At 33.6% G+C, this 20,577-nt stretch overlaps 2 protein-coding genes across 2 annotated transcripts; one reads left to right on the forward strand and one right to left on the reverse strand.

The window, feature by feature from the left end:
* Positions 1-316: 316 nt before the first annotated feature.
* Positions 317-4,282, reverse strand: LOC109818635 (L-type lectin-domain containing receptor kinase IX.1). Its single transcript, XM_020384166.3, has one exon. The coding sequence runs from the start codon at positions 3,387-3,389 to the stop codon at positions 1,341-1,343; it is 2,049 nt and encodes a 682-aa protein (XP_020239755.1). The 5' UTR covers positions 3,390-4,282; the 3' UTR covers positions 317-1,340.
* Positions 4,283-17,764: 13,482 nt separating this feature from the next.
* LOC145957863 (zinc finger BED domain-containing protein DAYSLEEPER-like) lies at positions 17,765-18,965 on the forward strand. Its single transcript, XM_083074286.1, has 4 exons — positions 17,765-18,020; positions 18,079-18,380; positions 18,502-18,823; positions 18,898-18,965. Exons 1-4 carry the CDS (start codon positions 17,765-17,767, stop codon positions 18,963-18,965), a joined length of 948 nt encoding a protein of 315 aa, XP_082930412.1.
* The last annotated feature ends 1,612 nt before the right edge of the window (positions 18,966-20,577 follow it).

Genomic DNA, 20,577 nt, shown 5'->3' on the forward strand with positions numbered 1-20,577 from the left:
AGTAAGAAAAAATCATAGGACCTAGTCTAGAATGAGATCTCCACTATGAAAGTAGGATTACAAATTGTCTCTTTCTCTATAAAATCACTTAAAGAATCTCATCTCTTGATGATTATCCCTCAATTCTTACTAAGTGTAGTTTGAATAACACTTTCTTTCTCTTAAAGATATATATAAAAAAATTTTTACTCTACTCTATTTCTTTCAAGAGCACTCTAGGATGGATTATAATCAACAATTTCATCACTTCACAAGTCTCTCTATTCACAGAAAATGAAAGAACTTTTCATTCATGTTTCTTCATTCATGACTCTTCAATCATCACTCTTTATTCATGAATCTTGATGAAAAATGACTTATCGTAAAGATATGACTCGAAGTTCTTAAAATGAAGGAATCCCAACATTTTGTAACACTACTTAGTTGGGGTATTAAAAATATTTTGAACCAACTAAACTAAACGCACAATACGTCCACGTTCTAAAATGAGAAAAATTGACAGTTGATTCTCTCTATGCAAAATAACTTGAATTATTCCAAAACACGAAATTATGTAAATTATGTAAAATAACTTGTTCTTATTAATTATTCCAAAACACGAAATTGAATCAATACATATAAATGAATTATAAAATATTGTTGTCTTGCGTGGTTTATAAAAATAGTTCCGTTAATAAATAAAAACTGCTAGTTGCAACCCCAGTAACAGGCATTTCACTGGTTCGTATTTTCACCAAACAAAAATGTAGTTGTATTGAGCTTTTTAGTTGTAAGGTGGTATATATGAGCAAACAAACATGTAAGTTGGAAACACCAACTACTTGGGATGGAGATCCCATAGCAGTATGGCTAAAATAAATAGAGTATATAAGTAGCAATAATTCCAACTACTTGGGATGGAGATCCCATAGCAGTATGGCTAAAATAAATAGAGTATATAAGTAGCAATAATTCTTAACCAAATTGTAGTGTAAAAATTATTTTTCAGCTATATATTTTATTTTAACTATATCATTAGTCAATGTAAAATTTTTATCACATTAAATTCCCTGAATTCAATCTTAGAGTAGTGACTTCCCGACAGTTCTATGTATGGCACACAATATATAATGATTTGAAATGTTTCATAATCACAAACTCAGACAAGTAAAACGTTATGCATAGCACAACAATTCAAATACATCACATGTTTTAGAACTATGTTTAATCCAAACTCAACTCTATAAAATTAACTTATAAATTATTTTTTATATATAATTTTACTAGTCGGTTCTCTAAGACTGAGTTAGACTTGAACATTCATTTTAAAAATATCTATATAGAAATAAATCATTGTAGTGCTACAATAGAGATTTTCTGGACCCTGCGGATATTGATGATGAGTATGAGCTTGATCCTTTGGTAGTTGAGCTTGTAGCAGCAGATGAAGTGTAGGAGAATTTGCACATATCCATGGGAGGTGCAAAGTACCTTGCCACAGGCAACTGTGATGGAAGACTAGGCAAAGGGGCTTCAAAATTGAGGACACTAATCACTTGCCTAATGGAGGGTCTCGTGGTGTGATCAGGGTGACAACACCACAACCCAACAACCATCAAGCATTCCATTTGTTGTTCATCAAATTCCCAGTTTAATTTCTCATCACTTGCTTCAAGCAGTTTCCCTCTTCCATAGAGGCTCCACACCCACTCCACAAGCCTAACTTTCCCAGGCTCTTCTTTCACTTCCACAGGCCTTCTACCACATGTGATTTCAAGTGCAACAACACCAAAGCTGTACACATCGGACTCCTTGCTTGATTTCCCTGTGGTCACACACTCTGGGGCTAGGTACCCCATGGTCCCTGCCAAAACTGTGGTTTGAGAACCAAGTTCATGGTCCACTAGCCTTGCAAGACCGAAGTCACCAAGCTTGGCATTGAAATTTGCATCCAACATCACATTACTTGCCTTAATATCCCTATGCACCACACATTGTTCCCACTCCTCATGAAGATAAAGAAGAGCAGATGCCAAACCTAAGGCTACTTTGTATCTCACCCCCCATGAAAGCATGACCCTATTTCCAAATAGATGTGAATCAAGGCTTCCATTAGGCATGTATTCATATACAAGTAGAAGCTCACCTTGTTCATGGCACCATCCTATGAGTTGAACCAAGTTTCTATGTCTCAGTCGGCTGATAACTCTCACTTCTGATACATATTCCTTTTTCCCTTGTTTTGACGTTTTCGAAACCCTCTTCACTGCCACTTCAAGGTTGGAGTTTACAACTAAACCTTTGTAAACTCCTCCGAATCCACCTTCTCCTAGCTTTCCTTCTTCTGCAAAGTTGTTGGTTGCATTGCTTAGTTCCCTATAGGTGAACCTCTTTGGACCAGTTCCTCTCTCAAACTCATCCTCTATGGAAGCATCAACACCTGTGTTGTCTTCCCTTATACCCTTTGGTCCATTTCTCCTTCTCCAAAAGATAAACCATATTAGACCAACACCACAAGCTAAACAACCAAAACCAACACTTAAACCAGATACTAAACCAACCTTAACCTTTTTCCTACCCTGCTCATCCAAGTTTGAACTGAATGACCAAGAGAGGATGTTGTGTATTTCAATCCATTGACCCGTGGCAGCAGAAAAGCCTACTCTAACAAACTCCGGCAACACCTCCCTCAAATCAATCACATACCAAAGACTAGAATTTCCACTAAAAGTTGGATTATTAGCATAAGTAAGGAACACAGAGAGATTTTTGGTTGTGGAGTTATACCATATCCAAGTATTTGCAACTGACCCGTTTTTAATGCTGCTTCTCCAAGTGACATTCGCCACTGATTTAATGGAATTGACATTGATCCCTACGTGATCAGAGCTCGGATCCCAATCGTTCATGAAACTGTCGAACTCAACCGCCACTAACTGATTTTTGCTAGTGTCCAACGCGGATTCGTTGCTGAATAGGCCAAGGTACCCACCAGCTGAATTGTTTGGGATCACAGAATCAAACGGCGCAATGAAGAATGATAACCCATCACCGAAACGTGTCGGGTCAACGGCTCTCATTACAAAAGAGAAGTGGGTGGTGAAGTCCGTGAGCTTCTTCGTTCTTCTATCCCAAAGCCTCACTGGTTGGTCATACGAGGCTCGACCAACGCTGAATGTGATGCTGTCATCAATTTGGTTCTTTGTGAGCTGCAGAACACCGTTTGAGGAAAACGCATCACCCTTGAAGTCTATTAGATTATTCAGGTTTTGCTTGAAGGATGAGAAGTTGAAGGAAACGGACTCTACTGTGGTGAAGATTGTGTGGAACAAAGTGATGAAGATGATAAATATGAACAATGGGGTATTGTTGGTTTGATTAGAGCATGAAGTTGAACTGAAAAAAGCCATGGCAAAGGAGGGAGAGAAGAATATTGTGATGGTGGAGGTGGTACCAACGAGTAGCTAAACTATATGCATCGACGAATTCGAAGGTGGTCGATTAAATTAATGTAATAAATAGTTATGACATGAGCATGTTTTGGACAGTTCCAAATATATGGTAGCTATAACGAATTAAAAATGCGGCTTTCTAATCAGTAAATTATACACACTCGTTCTATACTTTTTGGTCTCTACCAACAAGTAGTTGGTCCAGTAATTTAATTGTTTTAAGTAAGATTTTGAATTTGAGTCTTATTTATAAAATAAAAAATTATAATTAAAAAGAGATACTCTACTAAAAATAATTGATTAAATTTTTTAATATAAAGTTGATTGATATTTAAAAAATTTCTCCTTGTCTCTAAGAACCTAAGATCAGATATTGTTGAATTTCATTGAGTATCTGAATTAACTACAAGAAATCCTTCTAATTTAATTATTTGTTTTGAGTTGAAATCCCTTACATTCTATCTATATTAAATATTTGTTAAAGGAATTTTACTACCAGATTAGAATTGCCTATGGTAAAAATTTCGTGTAGTAATAAGAAAAAAAAAAAAAAAGACCATACGTTGAGTAATGTGAAATCGATATGTTTAATCCATTTGTCTCCACCGTTGATGAGGAATGAGTCCTCTCTTGTAGCATTCTCTCCGGTCACACTCTACCTCTTTATCTTTCTCTAATTTTTCTTTCTCACTGCATCACTTTTCATGTGCTCTTCAAATTTTTTATTTTAATATACTTGTGCTTTTGTGCCGGAGAATAATAATAATAATTGATTTTTAAAGTAAAGAAAGAAAGAAAATAATATTTTCTAAATTGTGTATTGTAATTTATAATATAAGAGTATACCCAAATTATATGTTTAACATTTTTTTTTGTCATTCCTAAATTAATTATTACCTGATATATATATATATATATATATATATATATATATATATATTATTTTTAGAAACAATTCTATGATAACAATATATAATCTTCGAATTTAGGATCCAGCTAACTAAATTAACTAATGAATATTTTAATTTTTATCATACCTTCTGTTTACGTTTGGCAAAAACTTCCTCGTTTATTTTAAGAATACTGGTTGGCTTAATCCAACACATAAATCAAAATTTTCTATGAGTATTTAGTCAATCGGCCTGCATTTTAATTTTATGTTTGACTGTCTTTGTGGACCAAGATAAATATATATATATATATATATATATATATATATATATATATATATATATATATATATATATATATATATATATATATAATTAAGACATATTTCACTCAATAACTAATTATCTATATAGAATTATAGAATTATTTTAGGAAGAATAAGTTAGCAAGTGCACGTTAATGCATTTTATTAAGAGAAGCTTTTTAGTTATAGCTTGATTGAATGAGACATGAGTAACAAGACAAATGCATGTCTTTTGTCAAATTAAGAAATAAGTCACCGAGACAACAATAAGATACAAATTAATAATTGTAGAAATTCTCATCGAATGGTGATAACCCATACGAAAAGTATGGTGACAAACCAAACAAATAATGGTGCCGGCCCTTGTATAATAATAAATATAATGAATTAAGAAGAATATATGCAATGTTTAGTATTTTGTATAACTTAGAATTGACCCTCTCATTGTTTGCTTAAATGATTGAATATAACCGTGGGATGCCTTAAGTTAGCGGCTTATAGTTATTCATTTGTAGATTAAACTATAAACTTTGGTGGAGGTTTATAACTCGTGTTAATTTTTTAATGTAATACTACTATCTTTTCTCCCAAAACTTCTCTTTACCAGTAACCAAAAAGTCACTAAGTTGACATAAATAAACCAAATCAAAATTTAAAACATTTATTAATTGGTTGTTGGTTTATCCATTATATGTTAATCAATGTAGTGTACTTATAAGGTATGTCCAAGGAAAATTGTACATTATTGTTGCAGTAATAAATAATGGGCAAAATTTAAAAACCCAAAAGACTAATAGTACTTTATAAAGAAAGTTATAGCGTAATCTGACTGAAATAATTGCTTGCTTTTAATGCGAAAAGTATAAATAAGATAAACAATAATTAAAATTGTTGTTTTCATTCAAAGGAAAACCCAACCTTATGACTCAACAATTTATTCAATCACTTTGTTTTTAAATAAATTATTGATCGAGGTTTTAGTTAAAAGCCAACAATTTCATCTAGATTAATATTTCCAACAATTCCATCTAGCTTAATTTTAAGAGAAGATTTAAGTTTTTGTGGAAATTAATTAAAGGACTGAAAAATTAGTTAAATTGTTTGAGCTCTCAATAACTATCAATTTCAATTATCTCAATGACTATCACTTAATTGTAGTAATTAAGAACGTTGATTAATTAAATTATGAAAAAGGGGTTTTACCATGCCTGAATTCAAAATAATTGAGAAAAGGTAGTACAATTAACACGTACATAGTAAAGACAAATTCAAGAAGGGAGATTAAATTGAGTCTATTAAAAAATTCAATACTTTCTACATAAGTATAAGCAGTAAAGTAGATGTAGGAACTATTGGGTATAGACGAAGTAAAGCAAATAATACAATTTTTTTTCTATATTATTTCATCTCAACTGTCGAGATTACATCTAATTCTTAACCTAACCAAGTTTTACTATATTTTACAAAGATCAGGTATTTTTTACGATATAGGCACTATTGGTTCAACTTAAGTTCTTTGATTTTTCTTTTCAATTAAAATACCCAAGAATTCTTTGACTTACAAAGTTTCTATCAACTTTTAAACCAATTTTTTTTTTAATAAAAGTCTCCCCTAACTTCTAGATAAAACACAAAGTTTAAGTTAGATAATAACAAAGAATTGTCTTATGCACAAGACATAATAAAAAAAAATTAAGTACAAAAACATAGTTGTATAGATAAAAATAATGAATAGATATTCGTGCTTTTTTTTTTTTAAGCTTGTCCATGCTTCTTAATACACTACAATAAAAATGCTAATTATTGATGAACATAATCCGTCAATAACAATAAAAATTCGTTGGTAATAGAGGATTTTCGACAGACAAAAATTCATCAAAAATATGGTGATTGAAAAAACATATTCCTTCAATAATATTTTCATTTGTGAGAAATTTCTAACAGATGCTACTATAGAAAATATTTGTCGGTAATTACCTATGGAAGTCTCAATAAAAAATTACCAACAGATTTTATATTATAAATTATTAGTAGTTTACTATCGGTGGATATATCCATTGAAAATTAAAGCTGATCCATTATTGATGGATTATCTGTTCGTATAACACACTAAGTTTGCGTCTGCCAATAATGATAAACTAGATAATCGAGAAATAAATCATTCAATAAATATTAATTAGATTACCGACAGATGTTTCATTGATATAACTTGAATTTCTTTATTTTTTATTGATAGATAAATCAATCGATAATCCCATAATTATTTTTTCATGAATTTATTAATCTAATTATTATAAAATATTACAACTTGATAAACAATAATATAAAAGCAACCTCCTCAAAATAAATTTAAAGAGTTATAATAATATTTATCATAATTATAATCCAACTTATATGTATTAAACAATTCATAATTTAAAACACACCATAATAATAAATTCAAAACATATTCACAATATTTTTTAATACAATCTAATAATTATCATAGGAACTCCAATAACAAAGAAATAATCAAGTGTGCCATGGTGCGGTTCAAACTAGAATGGCCCACCATAGGTGTTGAATGAAACTCCAATAGCAAAGAAGGTTGCAAATCCAGATATTAGGGATGTATAACCTTTGATGAAAATATCATAAGCTATGAGAGACATGGTAAGAACCTTGCATGGTCAGATTAGATTCAGACTTTTCCAAGAAAACAATCTCCTAATATGTGTGGACACTAGTACAAAAATGACTTTTAAAATTGGGGTTTTAAAATCGGTCATAAGGCAACCGATTTTAAAAGTGACGCGGTGACAATTTTGTAAATAATGGCATTATTTTAAAATCGACTACATTATGACCGATTTTAAAAGTCTCTGACACTACTTTTAAAATCGGCTCTTGAACAGCCGACTTTAAAAGTGATAATTTTAAAATAGGTTATTGAACAACCGATTTTAAAAGTAGCATCAGAGACTTAATCTATACTATTTTCGCTCCCATACTCCCCCTAACTCCATTCTCTACTCTTTGGCTTCAATAGTTCATATATTCTTCTCTTTACTCTCTCGGGCTCTCATCTGAAGTGTGCAGCTTCTCATTTTCTTGGAAGAATACAACATCAAGGTAACATTCTCGTCTCATGTCTCTTATTTCGTTGTTACTGGGCGAATTTTGAGTCTGGAACGGCCCCAGAACGGCCCGTTCTGCAAGTAGAACGGCATGTACTGCAAGCAGAATGGCCTGTACTGCAAGCAGAACGGGCCGTACTACAATCAGAACGGCCTATACTGCTTGCAGTACAGCCCGTTCTGCAAGCAATACAGGTCGTTCTGCTTGCAGAACGGGCCATTCTGGGGCCGTTCTAGGGTCGTTCCAAACTAAAGTTTTAGGCATTTTTCAGGTGAGTTCATGTGCACAGGGTGATTTTCATTATCTAACAAGGAGGATTTTGCAGGTGACTATTCTTGAAAATGTATACTGGAAGGAATTTGGACTTCTTGTATTTGTTTGGGTTTCATTCCTTGTACTACAGATTGCCAAGGTTTGCTTTTTCATATCTACTGCCAAGTAATAATTCACACCATAAAGTTTATCTAACTCGAGACCAATAATCTCCCATTGACAGGAAACCTACACGAGTACTTGTTCAATGTTATATTGGGTACTGAACTTGTTACAGGTAATTTGGTTACTCTCATACAAGTGTTTGCTTTTGTTGATTGCTCATGACATGACATAGTGCTTATGTTAAATGTAGATCTGAGTGCCTGTTACAATAATATCTAGAAACCGTTTCAACTTTGAAGCATGTTTTCTATATTTGTATCATGCAAGTTCTAATCTCAATTGGGGAAACTGCATATGAGGCAGCTGCATTGTTCTAAATTTTAAGTTTCCATTTTATCATGTTTTAAGAGTTACTTCTAATTGTTCTAAATTTTCTTAACAGATATTTATTGTTTTAAATTTTCTTAACAGATATTTATAGATCGATCACCATTGTTGCTAGAAGATATAAACACCATTAGGGAGCAATGAGCTACATTTTTCATTGAAACATTGGCTAGCTACGAGTTATGTTTATAGTTTTACTCATTTTGTAGTTTAGGCTCTTGTTATTTGTATATAATTTGGTATATTAAAAACATATGAATTGTCTGGTATTTTATTAATTTGCAGGTTTTGTTCAGGGATCCTCCTAAAATAAGTCAAATATTTAAAAAAAAAATTAACCACTTTTAACATCGGTCATGCCATGACTGATGTTAAAAGTTGGACTTTTAACATCGGTCATGCCATGACCAACTTTAAAAGTCTCACTTTTAACATCGGTCACTGTTGACCGATTTTAAAAGTCCCACTTTAACATCGGTCAGTGACCGATGTTAAAAGTCTCACTTTTTAAAATCGGCTCTTTTAAAATCGGTCAAAGAACTGATTTTAAAAGTAAAAAATGACCGATTTTAAAAGTGTTTTTTCCACTAGTGGGAGATGACAAGTAAACGAGGAACTGGTGAAGAAGTAATGAAAAAAATGGTGGATTGTTAGAGAAATGGCACAACAAGGAGTCAGTTGCGATATTCAACCTACTAGATTTATAAAATATGTCAAAGTTATACCCTTGGAGTTGACATGCCCATCTTTGTTGTTCTAGTGCGTGCATTATTTGTTTCATAAAATCACTTAGACATTTTTGATCTGTGCAAATGTGAAAATGGCTCCCAATGAGGCATTGATGCCATTTTTTTTATGGATTTTGTAACAACATAGAGCTCCTAGATATAAATTGATGAGGCATGAAGGCGAGCACACATTTTCTTATTGAAGAAGGAAAAAAAGGTGCCCTTTTTGTGACAACATAGGTCCAACAACAACAATGAAAGCATCGATTTCAACCACAAAGGTTTCAATAAAGTCATTGTTCATATTTCCGTTGAAATTAATTTTTGTTCTTATTATAAATTGTTTTAACTCAAACAACAGACTCAAACACGATAAGTATACCGATCGTACAAGTATAAATTTAAATTGTATCCACAGGGACTAGTTAGGTAAAACAAGCATTTAATGACTATTTGTGACTAAAGAGTACTTCCAAAAATTGATTACTAGGCCGAGCGCAAAAGAGTTACACCAGCGTGTCGCCACTTACATAGTCAATTTGCCTAAAGTTTTTCTTTAAGAGAAGGCCTTATCTCCACCCAGAAATAGAGTTGCCTCATTCCTCACACTCCAAACAAGATGTATCCTATATTTACCCACTCAAGCATAATGATTCTAACAATTAACATATAACACAAAACAACATATAACACAAAACAACTATGTATAACAAACATTAGTACGAAGATCTAAAATGTGAATGAAATGAGAAACACATAAAACAAAGTTCAGATCTCTGGATTGCCTCCCAGGAAGCACTTGTTTACTGTCCCGAGCCTGACTGAAAGAGACCTCAAGGCTTTCTAAACAAAAGGGTACAATAGATTCTTTTGACCTCTCCACCCTAATTCTCCTTCTCCTCCTGTTGCTATCATTTCTCCTTGTTGTACGTTTAATCTTAGGATTACTCGTAGCGGCTTAGGAGATTTGGTCCCTCTAGTTCAAATAGTGCCTTGCATACAAAGAAACAAAAGACTAGAGTGCACAAGTCAGCTCGAAGAATGAATTGCTAAAGTAAAAGTCACAAATAGCTATAAATACTAAATTGCCTTAACTAGTCCCCGGCAACGGCGCCAAAAACTTGTTGATATTTCCGTTGAAATTAATTTTTATTCTCATTATAAATCGTTTTAACTCTGACAACGGACTCAAACACGACAAGTATACCGGCCGTTCAAGTAGTAAATTTAAATCATATCCACAGGGACTAGTTAGGTAAAACAAGCATTTAATGACTATTTGTGAATGCTCTCTATTTTGATTAAGCCCGGTGCGGGCACTCTTGCGCCCAGCGTGATATTACTTCTCCTACTCCTTTTCTCTTTTAATTTCCAATCCAATGGGTCTTCAACTTCAACTCTTCACTCAATACTTGCACAAAAAATAAGGTGTATCAGGGTATTGTTAGATGAGTTTTGGGTTAGCTATATCTGCATAAAAAATGAATCAAAAGAGAACAATTATATTGCAAGAGTGCATGGGATGAGTGGAATTGTTCAATAAGTCCTATCTAAAAAGAAGTATAATTGAGACTTAATAGTAATATAACTAAGGAATCAGGGAAACATAAACTTTATGCTTTAAAGATGTAAAGGCTAACTCGAATTCTATTGTCCACAAAAACTTAGTGAAACTCAATAAATTGGTGAGCAAAGAGGTGACAAGTGTGGTGTATTAACGTATGAATCTGTAATAGAAACCATTGAGACCTATAAAACCATGTAAAGTTGTAAGAGAACATGGATTAAGCCAATCACTAATTGCTTTTAATTTATCAAGATCTGGGGCCACATGTTGAGCATAAATAACATGACCTAAATAAGTAATTATGTGCACTACAAACACACACTTTGAAAAGCTTAGCAAAAAGATTATTACAAACTAATAAGTCAAAAATGGCTTTTAAATGATGTAAATGATTTGTATATGAGAGATTAAACACCAAGATATAATTTAGTAAAAATAGTAGTAGAACCCAACTCATTTAGTAGTTTATTACTACAAGATGCATATTTTACATCGATTCTGTGATGTCATCTACACCGGTTCTAAAATCGAAGTAGAATAAATCGACTTAAAAAGTGTATAAACTTCTACATCAGTTTAAAAACTGATGTAAATTTATAGATAAATCTACATCGATTTTCCTGAGAACCAATGTAGATTTATAAATCTACATCGGTTCTCAGGAAAACCGATGTAGATTTATCTATAAATTTACATCGGTTTCTAGGAAAACCGATGTAGATTGCATTTTTTTAAAAAATATTTTTGTTTTTAGTTATTTTTGGTTACCTATAATGAATATATATATATATATATATATATATATATATATATATATATATATATATATAAACAATTGTCATAAAAGGTTGCAATAAATTCTTGTGATGAAGCACAACCGTGATTCCAACCTTAGTATCAAATAAATAAAGGCCAACACTATGCAATATTTTAGAGCCCCTGAGAATCAAACCTTCCATGATGACCATTTAAACAACTATGTTTCCTTCCATTAAACTTTATGCACCAACAAAATAGTCAATAAGAGTATAATGGGCCAATTGGCACTAGATCCAGTCAAATAGAGAAATACCTATTCATACCTGTCGTGCTTTAAAATAAAAATGTATACATGATCACTATTGTTATCCTAAACCAGTGCATTTCCAATTGTAAAACAACCACATAGCTTCTTAGAAAGATTTGCAAGGGCCTGCATTATTATAGGCAATCACAGACATCGTGTCACCAAGAAGCAAAATCATTGTTCAAAATGGGCACCATTCTAAAACCATAAGATATAGGAACATCAAATCCAACATGGAAGCATAACAATAACACCAAAACTACTTGCCTAGATTTTACATAAAACACAAATTATTAGCCATCAATCATGTCTTCAACAGATACCGCCCTGCCACTCATAAGTTAGCTAACGAAGTATCAATTCCAGCAAACACCACACACTAATATCAATCATCATCTACATTTAGTCATCCCAACTTCATGGCCATTCATTCAATAATCACTTATTCACCAAAATATGAGAAATATTAATCCTTCAGAAATACATTGTGATTAACACCATTAAAATGTAATAATCCAAGTTTTTCCTCTAATCCCTTTGTACAATAACAGACTGCTAAAATTTTGACATAAAAAGTCTACAAGAAACCAACACTCCAACTATAATCAAATGTTTGGGTAATGCCCCCACTGCTGCAACTACGATTTCAAGAGAAAGATCTTTTGGTCCTCCAAGATCCCATCTGTTTACAGGTTACATATTGTGGCTCCTTCAGTTATGACATGATGAAGGTAACAAAGGATGGAACCCATACCAACACGTCTGAACTTGTTGCAAAACAAACTGAGATGATGATGAGCTTATTTTTCTCTACCATCAGCCTCTCAAAAAACCTGAAATAAAGTGTATATGAATTAAAATATCCTCAAAATAATGGCCAAATCTGGCATTAAATAATCAAATAATTCTTAGAACTTAGAAGATAATATTAGTCATTAATAAACCAAACTAAACGACAATCAACATCCTTCAATGTTATGAAAAATAAGAAATCATTAGAATATAACTTACATCTTCTTCAGTGGCTGTTCGAGGAACAGATCCAACAAAAAGTTTGGCAAAACTTCCACCATCCAAATGATTTGAAAGGGAAAATGTGTCATTTTTTTCCACGTGCGACGTGACGGTGTCGCCGAGCGCGCCGGCCTTGCCACCGACCTTAATCCTCTCTTGAAGAAACTTCTCGAGAGACGCAATGTCCATGATCTTGTCCTCCACAAGCGTCGCGCAATGATAGTGAATGTCACCCCTTTCGTTTTTCCCTTGGCACTAGCTACACCTCCTAGACTCAGTTTTCTCAATTACTATCGCGAACCTCTAAATCCAAATCAAAAAATGCGAACACACGAATTAAGATCTGTTTTCAGTTTCTATGGTTCGTGGAAAACCGACTAACACTATTGCAGTTCTTCGTGTGTGAGAGGTAATGAACGGTGAAATCATGATTGCAGAAAGCAAAGAATGGAGAGTGAGAGGATTACCTTAAGCTACACTGAAAGAGCACACCAGGTGTGAAGAAGCGAGTGACGGTGAAATAGGGTAGAAATTAGGGTTTGGATTTGCCTCTCTTTTGAAAATATACATCGGTCAAGTGTAAACCCGATGTAGAATAATTTTTTAATTTCATTTCTACATCGGTCAATAATAAAACCGATGTAAAATTTTCATATCTACATCAGTTCTCCACAAAACCGAACTAAATATGCTTACATCTTTTATTTATGTACAAAATTGCCAACGCGCTTCTTATTTACATCGTTTCTATTGGAACTGTTGTAAATATAGTGATGTTAAACAATTTTTTTTTCTAGTAGTGGTTCCTCAATAAGGATAGGGAAGTGATCCTTTGTCATAAGAGCTGTCAAAATGGGTCGTGGCCCGTGGGCCAACCCGATCTACCTTAAAAACGGGCCGGGCTGGGCCAAAATAAATAAAATTTTTACAGTAAGTGGGTAAATTTAAACCCGACCCACTTGGGCTGAACCCGTGGTGGGCCGGGTAGCCCATCAGCCCACTTATTTTTTTTATTGCAACAAACAGAGACGGAACCGCACAAAGTAGCACACTGCACACAGTCACACTCACAGTGAGTCTCACACACACTAAACGGTCAAAACCCTATTCCCAAATAGGGATGGAAATGGGACCCCATGGGGGCGAGTAATAGTAAATCCACCCCCGTCCCGCTAGATGAAAATTGGCCCCATACCCACCCCATATCTGCGTGGGTATCCATTAAACGGGTATCCATGAATTTCTTAAATACCCACGGATATCCATGGATATCCGTGGAAATTTACAAATTTTTTAAAAAATTTAAAAAATTATATTATAAATAATTTTAAGTTTATATTTAATGTTATTGAAATATTAAAAATAAAAATTCAGTGTTAATTTTGAACTTGTATTTAATGTTGATTTTGTTGAAATAATAATAAAAATGGAAGATAATCAATAACTTAAAATACATCAATCTCATAAATAAAGTCTCATCACAAAGCTATAATAATTCAATCTCATAATTCCAAATAGGAGTAAATAACTTAAAATACATAAATCTTATTGGTCCAATCAAAGCTAGAAAATTAATCAAATTACATCTAACATAATTTTATAACATGCTTAACACATGTTAATTTCATTAACCTCACTTTTGTAAGAAAATAATATGAGAGAGTATAGTTTTAGGGTTATGTGATACAAAGATAATTAGGATATTTAAAAAATATTATTAAACGAGTACCCGCGGGTATGGATATCATCACACCCGCCCCTGCCCCGTTTATAAACGGGTAAAAAATTATCCGTCCTCATTATTCGCGGGTACCCAATTAGCCTATCCATTTATTATCTGTAGCGGATTTTACCCGCAGATACCCGCGGGTGCGGGTATTTTTGCCATCCCTATTCCCAAATCAACCAGACAACCACGCTGACCACACTGCAGTTGGCTCCACCTCGTCGCCTCGTCACCGCAGTCTGCTTCAACTTCACGAAGGTGCCCTCTCTATTTTCTCTCTTTATCGCTTCCTTCCTTTCGTTCTGCTTAATCTTGCTCTCCATCGCACACAGTAAAGTCTAAATTTTTAGGGGTTTGGGTTTGGTTGCTTATTTTGGGGTGTCACCAAGTTTCCTTAATCAGCTAAATATCGAACCTTCTTTGGTTATTTTGCTTTGATTCCTGTTGGGTATTTCCTTTTTTATTTTTAATCTGTAAGGAATCTGAATGATTTTGATCTTGGAGGATACCCTGAATCTGAATGATTTTGTTTTGGTGAATTGGTGAATTGGTGTTATTTTAAAAATGGGCTTACGTTGTTTTTACGGATATTCATTCTATTCCAATTTTGCAACATCGTTTAGTGAAAATATTTTACAATGTGACGAGCAACCAAAGTGTAAGGTCTCCATCTAATTAATGAATATGGGGAAAAAATTTTAGTTGTCATAGTTTTGTCATGTCATATAGGTGAGGAATTCTTACTAGGAACAACTGAGTTTAAAAGTGTTGTACACATATCATTGATCATTATTCTTTTCTCCAGATTTTAATTTTTAAGTAATGTAGGCTATGTCATTGAAGCTAACGAAACTTTTTAGAAAGTAATTTAAATTTGGAAAAGGTTGGAATTATTTCAGTTTCAATAAATTTGGGGTTTGTTCTACACGCAATTACATAAATGAAAGTTCACTTTGGCTGTTATGTTTCACAGGAAAGTTTCTAAGATTCGGTTTGGTATTGGTGGAGAGAATTTAGAATCGAGTTTGTCTTACAATTTTTTTTTTTTAATAATTCTGATTCTAGTCAAATTAATACTTAAATTTAAATACTTAAATTTAAAGGATGTTATATTAGTCTCTAAAAACTAAGAAATTATTAAATATATCTTTTTATGATGTTATTGTTTCTTTTATTGTAGCTTTGTAGAATTATCATTGAGGCATTGACTACTTATCATTAATAGTTTAATACCTTGCTATATATTATTAATGTCTTGCTATATATTATTACTAGTGATATATTGGTGTTTAATTGTATGAGTAACTTTCTTTTTATTAATGCTTTCAATATACAGAATGGAATCTGAAACCCATGACCAAATTATTGATGTTGGGTTAAATGAACAACTTTCTCCTATTATTGAAGATATTGATGATTCTAGGCCAACTAAGAAGCCTAAAACAACCACGTCTAAAGTTTGGGATAATTTTACTAAACTTGGGGTAAAAGATGGTAAAGAAAAAGCTAAATGCAACCATTGTGATAATGAATATGTTTGTGGTGGTGTAAAAATAGGAACTTCATCCATGTTACGTCATTTGCAAAAGTGTGACATCTTAAAGCAAAAACAAAAATCTGCACAAATTGGAAATATGATAATTGATCAAGCTGGCAAGCTGAGGTCTAGAGAAATAGATTAAAAACATTTTGAAGATTTTCTTTCAACTAGTGGAAAAAGGAGCTACTACGTCTCTTCATTTACGTCGGAAACTAGCACACCCGACGTTGTAAAAACGCGGTGGCAGTTCCGTAAATAAGAGGAGGAAATTTACGTCGGACGAAGATGGGTCCGACGTAAATAACTCCTTCAATGAAGAGCGCGCACTACAAATTTCAAATCATGGAATTCTTCTTCATCTTCACGTTCTCCCGCGCATTGTGGATTCTTCCTCATCCCTCCGTCTCCTCCTCAAATTGTGGTTGTCTTCCTCATCTTCACGTTTTTCTGTTTTTCTTCTTCGGAGTTGCGTTGTTTCTTCTTCGCGTGTTGATGGAAATGGCTTAACCATACATCCATCTGTTTTTCTATGAGGTAGTGACCACTCCTTAACCGATGTTTGTGTTTTCTGGGATGTATTTTTCGTAATAATGTTTGTGTTGCATTTCGTGTTTGTGAAGCTGCAGAAGGAAGTCACCACTGCCTGGGTCTATTAAGCAGAACGGGCCGTTCTGCTTGGAGAACGGCCCGTTCTCCATGGAGAATAAACCGTTCTCCAAGCAGAACGGGACGTTCTCCAAGGAGAACGGGCCGTTCTCCAAGCAGAACGGGACGTTCTCCAAGGAGAACAGGTCGTTCTGCTTGCACTCGTTTTTTTTTTTTTTTTTTAATTTTCATGACTTTTTTACGTCGGACCTTGGCATGTCCGACGTAAATTTACGTCAGTTTTTGGCCCCCGACGTAAATTTTACGTCTCCCGTATTGACGTCTGATGCTTTTCCGACGTAAAAGGCTTCAAATATCCGACGTAAAAGGGGTCTTTTGTACTAAGGGCTATTATTGAACATGGGTTATCATTTAGTTTTGTTGAATATAAGTGGATTAGAGAGTTATTTTTGTATTTATATCCTGGGTTAAGAATTCCTAGTAGGAATACAACTGTTTCTAACCTTTGGAGGATTCACGATGAAGAAAAAGTAAAGGTGAAAAATGCAATGCGTAAAGCTAATAGTAGTATTTGCTTAATATCTGACTGTTGGACATGAATAACTCAGGAAGGATACATTTGTGTAACTGCTCATTTTGTTGATTCTGATTGGAAACTAAATAGTAAGATTCTTGCCTTCTCTAAGTTAGATCCTCCACATGGTGGTCATGAAATGGCAAAAAAAATCTTTGAAATCTTGCTTGATTGGGGGATAGATAGGAAAGTGTTTTCCATAACTTTGGACAATGCAAGTGCCAATGACACAATGGTAAATTTCATGAAAACACAATTTAATTTGCAAAATAGTTTGATTTGTAATGGCTCATATTTTCATGTGAGATGTAGTGCACATATACTGAACCTCATTGTTCAAGAGGGTTTGGGGGTGGCTAGTGGTGCTTTGAAAAAAACTAGAGAGAGTATAAAATATGTAAGAGGATCGGAAGCTAGAAAGATTGCTTTTAAAGAATGTGTGCTTCAAGTGAGGGTATTGATACTAAGGTGGGTTTGAGAATGGATGTGCCCACTAGATGGAATTCCACTTATGTTATGCTTGATAGTGCAATTAAATACAAACGTGCATTTGGTTGTTTGGCTATTCGAGATAGGAATTATGTTCATTGCTCATCAGATGATGAGTGGAATAGGGCTGTAAGAATGTGCGAGTTCTTGAAGCCTTATTTTGTCATGAAAAATTTGATTCCACTTATCCAACATCTAATCGGTACTTTATGCAAGTTTGGAAAATTGAAAAATTGTTGCTGAATTTGTTATGTGTGAAGATCTAGTGATTAAAGAGATGGCTTCAAAAATGATGACTAAGTTTTCAAAGTATTGGCATGATTATTGTGAGATTCTTGCCATTGGTGCTATTCTTGACCCACGAATGAAGTTTGGAACTATTCAATTTGCTTATAGAAAAATTGAGTCTTCAACTTCTGAAGAGAAAATTAGTTTTTTAAGAAAGAAAATTTATGAACTGTTTGAAGAGTATGAGAAAGTAAAATCAAATGAGTCAAATGTTTCAACTTCTAATGTGTCTCTTCTTCCACCACAACCAATTTCATATACAAATGATGAGCAAGTACTTGATACCTTTGATGAAAGTTAATAATTTTTTTAAGTACTTTATTTAATTTTATTTTTATTTAGTAATTATCATTGAATAATGAATATTGAATTTATTTTTCCTTGTAATGTCTTAGGAATATGTTGATTATTTGAGCCAAAATGCTACTGCTAATGGAAAATCTGAATTGGATCTATATTTGGAGGAAGGAAATCTTGATCCAAAGTTTCATGAAAAGTTAGATGTGTTAGCTTATTGGAGGGATCGTCATGATCATTATCCAAACCTCTCTCGAATGGCTTGTGATGTGCTGAGTGTTCCAATCACTAAAGTTGCTAGTGAATCTGCTTTTAGTCTTGGATCTCGGGTGCTAACTAAGTATCGCTCTACCATTCTTCCTGAAAATGTAGAGTTACTCATTCTAACTCAAAAATGGTTACATGGTTTTGAAGAATTAGGTAATTTTTATAATGAGAAATTTCTTATTTATTTTTACAATAGCTCATCCTAACACTTTTTTTCCTATTTGTAGATGGAGATAAAATGGATATGCAAAGAGAAGAAATTGTTATTGACATTTCCGTGCAAGACTCTAATTAAGTTTATTTTGCAAGACTTTCGTATGATAAAACATTGAAACTTTTTATTTTGAAGTTTAGAGTTTGATTATGGTTTGTAGTTAATTTTGTATAATGAGACATTGAAACTTTATATTTTGGAGTTGGACTTTGATTATGGTTTATAGTTAATTTTGTATGATGGAATATTGATATTTTTTATTTTGGACTTTTATCATGGTTTGTATTTAATTTTATATTATGAGTTATGACTTATGACTATTAATAATACTAATTTTATGACTATTATGTTATTTGAAATTTTAAATTTTGTTTGTAATTTTTTTTTAATTTTTTGGTGGGTTGGTGGGCTAGCCCGTTTGACCCACCAACCCGTGGTGGGCCGGGTCAGGCCAGAAAAATTATGACAAAATAAAAAGTGGGCCGGGTTGGGTTGGCCCGTTTTTAAGGTGGGCCAAAGTGGGTCGGCCCACATGGGCCTGACTGGCCCGTTTTGACAGCTCTATTTACCATGATAGTGTTAAGGGTCCTATAGTCAACACATAGGCATTAGGTGCCATCTTTTTTATGGACTAAGAGAACTAGTGAGGAGAAAGGACTATGGACTTCAAGGTTAAGTGTCTGGGTTAAGGAGGAGATAGGATTAGAATAGGTAGACTCAATGGGATGTAGGGATAGGAGGTGATGAGAGGCAACAAAATTATGAGTGACTAAGTGACGTATGTGGTGAAAGTGGAAAGAGAAGTTGATGGGGTATAATAACCCTAAATGGTGATAAGTGTATTATCGTGGTTAAAGGAAATGGTAGGAGTATCAAATGAACAATTAAAGGCTTGAGAGTGCAAAGCCACTCCATCCCTAAAACAACATCAACCCCTTTAATTGGCATTAAATAAAAGGCTATATAAAAACATGGCCTTGCACTGAAAAAGAACCTATTCACAAAGACTTGTGCATACAAGGCATTGACCATTCCCAACCTTAATATAAAATTTAGTGGTATTTGTGATGGGTAATTGGAGTTGGGAAGCTGTGTGGGGTTGGAGTATGTTATGAGAGCTCTATATATCAACGAGGATACGAATAGCCATATTATGTAAACAACCTTGGAATTGGAAGGTTTTTGGAGAAGGGTGGCCCATAAGGGCTTGAAAGGTATGTGTAAATGAAAGGGTTTAAAGTTCAGGTAAAGGCTCCTTTGGTGGGGTTTCAAAATAACTTAGGTCATAGGGGTTCGGTGTCCTCATCCATAAGCAACAACAAAAAATAATTTGCAAAGCATTTATGACTTGGAAAGAATTTTTCATCACAATTGTAACAAAGGCCTTAAGCCCTTTGTTCTTGCATTTGGAAAGTTGTGAGACATTTAATGGGAAATGGGTTAAGTTGTGGTTATGAGGTTAGAAGGGGTAGGAGAGGTAGGATTTGTGGTAGGTGTGTGAAGGTTCGTGGAATAGTTGGTACGACTAGGTTTAGGTTTGGAATCTTTGAATTTACATTCAATTAGCTTTGCCAAACCAATGGCTTGCGAAACAAAATAAGGATGAAATATAGAAATCTCATGATGAATCTCAAGCAAGAAACCAAAAATAAAACAATTTAAGAGGTTCTCACTAGTTAAGTCATAAGTATGG

The sequence above is a fragment of the Cajanus cajan genome, chromosome 5 (assembly GCF_000230855.2).
Source record: "Cajanus cajan strain Asha chromosome 5, NIPB_CcT2T_4, whole genome shotgun sequence".
In the NCBI taxonomy this organism is placed as follows: domain Eukaryota; kingdom Viridiplantae; phylum Streptophyta; class Magnoliopsida; order Fabales; family Fabaceae; genus Cajanus; species Cajanus cajan.

What these genes read in the sequence shown, in the direction of transcription:
- LOC109818635 (XM_020384166.3), bottom strand. Translation starts at nt 3,389, where the DNA reads ATGGCTTTTTTCAGTTCAACTTCATGCTCTAATCAAACCAACAATACC.
- LOC145957863 (XM_083074286.1), top strand. Translation starts at nt 17,765, where the DNA reads ATGTGTGCTTCAAGTGAGGGTATTGATACTAAGGTGGGTTTGAGAATG. An exon ending in CATATACAAATGATGAGCAA is followed by an intron (nt 18,381 to 18,501) that starts GTACTTGATACC and finishes GTAATGTCTTAG; the next exon opens with GAATATGTTGATTATTTGAG. An exon ending in ACATGGTTTTGAAGAATTAG is followed by an intron (nt 18,824 to 18,897) that starts GTAATTTTTATA and finishes TCCTATTTGTAG; the next exon opens with ATGGAGATAAAATGGATATG.